Below are 5737 nucleotides of genomic sequence, written 5' to 3'. Positions count from 1 at the left end.
AAGCCATTTTTTCTTTTCTTTGACCCTTTTCAGTTTGATGTTCTTTCTGTGGTGGTTCAATACTATTTTAATAGTTCCAAAAGTTGTTAAAAAGTCCTGATGTTGGCTAAGTAATTTAGATTTAAGCTATTATCGATACAGTTGTTGGTGTTTCAATCTAATAAAATAATTAGAATTTACCGTTTAAATATCACAACCTTTACATTTGTTCTTACCAATATGTTAGTATAAGTCGAACAATTTTCAGAGCAACTTTCATTGGTCATTTTAACCTTCCTTTGCTCCCACCCACACACCAATCGATTATGCGCTGTGTTTGATATGTCTACTGTTAAGGCTTTGGTTGATTTTAAATGTGTTTGAGACAACTTGTCTATTTGAATCCATCTCGTCGTTTGCTTATTGCTTTTTTATCTTCCAGTCACGGAAAACTGCTTGTTTCTCTGTCCTTGGTGCTGAACTCAGTTTGACGTATTGTTGCATTGTTAGAGATAGTTTACTTCTTTGTTTTATGATGTTGTCACTTTTTACCAGTTTGCCGATTTATTTTAGCCCTTGTACTATTATGTAGATTGTGTTGATATATTTAGGTATTTCTTGCCTAATGTTTGCATGTGAATATATCGTCTCTATTTTCTGGTGTATTTGTGACTGTGTATTCTCAATTATACTGTACCTGTACCTGACAACAGGATCTAGAACCAGTGACTTTAAGTTTGTGACTTCTTAAAAAGACAACACACTTCCTGCTGAGCAGACTCTGAGGAGAAGTCTAACATGCTTTGTTGATGCATTTGGAGATTCTGAAGTCTCTCCAGATGTATGAAAAACTGAAAAATAGTGCAATGTTTTCTACTAAAGTCACAGTGTGAATGTTTCCTAATACGTTTAATTGCAGTACAAGAAGACCTCACCTTCTCTTTCTTTTTTCTTTCTTTCTTTTGTTCCTAATAATGAGATGCAATTGAAGAAGAGGTTGTCTAAACATATTTCTTCATTGCCCATGCATGGATCTAGCCTCCTCAATATGTGTTTAATAAATCTTCTATAGGGGTTTGTTCTGATCTAGCAGTTTACTCATGAGGAAGCCATATAAGATGATCACGGTATGGAAACTGCTTCCTACAAGACATATATGTTTGTACATTGTGGAGAAAAATATTTTTCACAATCATGGCAAAATCTAAGCAGAAGACATAGATTTATGTTGAATCAAAAACGTCAAATACAGCGTTCAGAACGCTTTGAGTGGTTGTGGGGGTTTCTAAATTGGACCTGATGAGTCTTAAGAAATAATGGTTCTATTGTGGTTTATGTTACTTCTAATAGGATTGAGAGAGAATTTTGCCTTCTCAAACAGATATATTGTCTCACCTATTCATATCTATCTATCTATCTATCTATCTATCTATCTATCTATGGTTGCATGGAATGGTTCTTTACAGGACATTCACTTTGTTTGGGTTTGATCATGCCTTTGCACTTTTCAGTAGATATATTTTGTTTGGATTCAACAGTCGCTGTCTTTGCATCTCAATAAAGTGTAAGAATGAATTTTATTCAAATATTTATCCTGTGCATGATTATATCATAGGTTTTATTTGTTAGAGACTTACTTTACAATGGCTGAATGATAATATTTCAGGGGCAGACTTGGCATATTACATTGTATTGGAAACCAACTTCGTTGTTTCAAATTAATGACTGCAACTCATCTATGAGTATAAATAAGTATAATACAAACTTTTCCTTGACCCATAGCCTGTATTGGGTTATGATGGTGCATACAATTTTAAACTAATTAATATACTTCCTCTATAAATGTAGGATTCTTCTTGTAGTAGTAGTGTAATTGTTATTACATTTCTTCTACTACTACTATTACTACTACTACTACTACTACTACTACTATATAATAATAGTAATAATAATAATAATAGTGATAATAATAATAATAATAATAGTAAAAGTAATAATAACAGTATATGTACAGTTTGTCATTTCATCTTTCCACTCACGGTGTCGCTATTCGCCTGTCTATGTGAAACATTTCTACTCCACCCTCTCGATGTAGATCAATAAAAGGCTAATGTTTCAGTTGCTGTTGCTAGTTTGGTGCAGCAGGAATAGCTGAGGAGTGCGGTCGATTTTCTTTTGACTGAACTGTAGAATACTTATTGAATTTGTAAACTACAAGAGAACCTTTTTCTGTAACACACGCGTTGCCGTGATGGCGCTCAAACGGAACTGCTTCGTTTTCTTTCTGATGTGGCAAACCGTGAATGGGGACGTGAGCTATTCCTTTCAGGAGGAAATGAAGCGCGGATCTGTTATTGGGAATATAGCGAAGGATCTTAACCTGGACTCGAGTAAACTGTCTGCTAGAAATGCCCGTGTTGATGCCACAGGCAATCGCAAGCGTTACTGTGATATCAGTCTCAGTACCGGAGATTTAATTGTTGCAGACAGGATCGACCGAGAGGGGCTTTGTGGCGAAAAGCTGTCCTGTGTCATAAAACGCGATCTTGTACTGGAGAATCCTCTGGAGCTGCATCCGTTCAGTCTTCACATTCAAGATATTAATGATAATTCCCCACAATTTAAGGAAGAATCGATTAATATAGAAATTAGAGAGTCTGCAGTCAGGGGAGCTCGTTTTGTGATAGAGGAGGCCCACGATGCGGATGTAGGACAAAATTCAGTTCAACAATACAGCCTGAAAAAGAATGAACATTTCATTTTGGCTTCTAATGGAAACACAATAGAGCTTGTTCTTGATAAAGAGCTTGATCGTGAAAAACAGCAAGAGATCAATCTGCTCCTTACAGCTTTAGATGGTGGCTCTCCTCAGAGATCAGGTACTGTAGTCATACACGTCACTGTGCTGGATGCTAATGATAACGCCCCAGTGTTTAGTCAGGCCGTTTATAAAGCCCGTCTGCCTGAAAACTCTCCTTTAGACACTGTGGTGGTCACAGTGAGTGCAACTGATGCAGATGAGGGAGTCAATGGAGATGTAACCTATGAATTTGGACATGTTTCAGAAGATGTGAAGAAAGTTTTTTAGTATTGACCGTAAAAATGGAAAAATAAAAGTAAATGGTGAGATTGACTTTGAAAGTGTTACAACCTATGATTTGCGCATTAAAGCTAAAGATGGTTTAGGATTATCGTCATACACAAAGGTAACAGTTGATGTCACAGATGTCAATGACAACATACCTGTAATCTATGTGAAATCTCTGGCAAATCCAGTACCGGAGAATGTGTCACCTGGTACAGAGGTGGGCATCATTAATGTGCAAGATGCAGATTCTGAGAATAACCAACAGGTCCGCTGCTCCATTCAGCAAAACGCCCCTTTTAAGTTGGTTCCTTCTATTAAAAACTATTATTCTCTGGTGACCACAGGACAACTGGACCGTGAACTAATGTCTGATTACAACATTACAATCACTGCCACTGACGAGGGCTCTCCACCTCTGTCCTCCTCTAAAACTGTTCAGTTATCTGTAGCAGACATCAACGACAACCCACCTGTGTTTGAGGAACAGTCCTACAGCGCATATGTGACTGAAAATAACAAACCTGGCTCCACTTTATGTTCCGTTACTGCTCGAGACCCCGACTGGAGACAAAACGGTACAGTGATTTATTCTCTGTTAGCTGGTGAGGTGAACGGTGCCCCGGTGTCCTCCTATCTGTCTGTTAACGGAGACACGGGGGGTGATCCACGCTGTGAGGTCGTTTGATTATGAACAGTTCAGGAGTTTTAAAGTCCACGTGATGGCCAGAGACAACGGTTCTCCTCCGCTCAGCAGCAACGTGACCGTCAGTGTCTTTATATCTGATGTGAATGACAACTCTCCTCAGATACTGTACCCCTCCCCTGAGGGCAACTCCTTCATGACCGAGCTGGTCCCCAAAGCTGCACACGGAGGCTCTCTGGTGTCCAAAGTGATAGCGGTGGACGCGGACTCCGGACAGAACGCCTGGCTGTCCTATCACATAGTCAAATCCACTGATCCGGGACTTTTCACTATTGGTCTCCACAGCGGAGAGATCAGGACACAGCGGGACATTTCTGAATCAGACAGCATGAAACAGAACCTTATTGTGTCAGTGAAAGATAACGGACAACCCTCTCTCTCTGCCACCTGTTCCATGTATTTACTTATTTCTGATAACTTGGCTGAGGTGCCAGAACTGAAGGATATTTCTTATGATGAGAAGAATTCCAAACTGACCTCTTATCTGATCATCGCGCTGGTTTCTGTGTCCACCTTTTTTCTGACCTTCATCATCATCATCCTGGGTGTGAGGTTTTGTCGCAGGAGAAAGCCCAGACTGTTGTTTGATGGAGCAGTTGCCATCCCCAGCGCTTATCTCCCTCCTAATTACGCAGATGTTGACGGCACAGGAACTTTACGCAGCGCTTACAATTATGACGCATACCTGACAACAGGATCTAGAACCAGTGACTTTAAGTTCGTAACATCTTACAATGACAACACACTGCCTGCTGACCAGACTCTGAGGAAAAGTCCAAGTGACTTTGCTGACGTATTTGGAGACAGTGATGGTTCTCCTGAGGTAGGAACACATTTCATGTCACTGAACTTGTGTTCATCATCCTGAAGAAGCCATTTTTTTCTTTTCTTTGACCCTTTTCAGTTTGATGTTCTTTCTGTGGTGGTTCAATACTATTTTAATAGTTCCAAAAGTTGTTAAGAAATCCTGATTTTGGCTAAATAATTCAGATTTAAGCTATTATCGATACAGCTGTTGGTGGTTTAATCTCACGTTAGAATTTACCGTTTAAATATCCCAACTTTTACATTTGTTCTTTTTTTTTTCTAACCAATTTGTTTGTGTAAGTCGAAGAGTTTTCATTTAATCAATTATTGGTCGTTTTAACCTGCCTTTTGCCCACACACTTATCGATTATGTGTTTGTGTTTGATATGTGTACTGTTAAGGCTTTGGTTGATTTTAAATTGTAGAGACAACTTGTCTATTTGAATCCATCTGGTCGTTCGCTTCTTGCTTTTTTATCTTCCACTCAGGGAAAACTGCTTGTTTCTCTGTCCTTGGTGCTGAACTCAGTTTGACGTATTGATGCATTGTTGGAGATAGTTTACTTCTTTGTTTTCTGATGTTGTCAGTTTTTACCGGTTTGCTGGTTTGTTTCAGTAATTGTACTTTTAATCAGATTTTGTTTATATATTCAGGTATTTCCTGCTTATTGTTTGTATGTGAATATGTCGTCTTTATTATCTGGTGTCATTGTGACTGCGTCTTCTCGATGATACTCATCAGAAGTGTGTAACTATTTACATAGGCTATAATTGAACTCGGTATGACAGCAGCAGGAAGATTTTGACCCCCTGTGTTTATTCTGTGTAGCTAATGGAGTTTTGCGTTCCTAGGTTGGTCCTTTATATGTTAAATTATCTATATGTGCGTCAGTGACACATTCGTACACCTCATGCTTTTGACAAAATGAAACATTCTACTCAAGTGTTTTTTAACTTTAATGTATGTCTTTAAAGACCACATGTTGTTGTCAATTAGTACAAACTTCCATAACCAACACTGTTCAAAAAAAAAAAAGAATATATATCAACTACTCGCAGTCTAGCTTTGACAGAGCAGGTAGCAGAAATACCACAAATAGTAGTTTTACCCTTCAAGTTTCTGTTGTATTTGATACTCTTATTCTGTTATTTAACCCTTGT

At 38.5% G+C, this 5737-nt stretch overlaps 2 protein-coding genes across 2 annotated transcripts in view; both read left to right on the top strand.

The window, feature by feature from the left end:
* LOC127374232 (protocadherin beta-15-like) overlaps positions 1-5737 on the top strand; it is a 90555-nt gene that overhangs the window by 75213 nt on the left and 9605 nt on the right. The window lies entirely within an intron of this gene.
* On the top strand, positions 1989-3084 carry LOC127374280 (protocadherin beta-11-like). The gene has a single exon (XM_051419429.1). It carries the CDS (start codon positions 2231-2233, stop codon positions 3065-3067), a length of 837 nt encoding a protein of 278 aa, XP_051275389.1. The 5' UTR covers positions 1989-2230; the 3' UTR covers positions 3068-3084.

Source organism: Dicentrarchus labrax, unplaced genomic scaffold, assembly GCF_905237075.1.
Source record: "Dicentrarchus labrax unplaced genomic scaffold, dlabrax2021, whole genome shotgun sequence".
NCBI lineage: Eukaryota > Metazoa > Chordata > Actinopteri > Moronidae > Dicentrarchus > Dicentrarchus labrax.
Note: the sequence above shows the minus strand (reverse complement) of the source record. Positions and strands in the feature narration are given on the sequence as shown.

Coding starts and splice junctions, on each gene's coding strand:
- LOC127374280 (XM_051419429.1), top strand. CDS start 2,231: ATGGCGCTCAAACGGAACTGCTTCGTTTTCTTTCTGATGTGGCAAACC.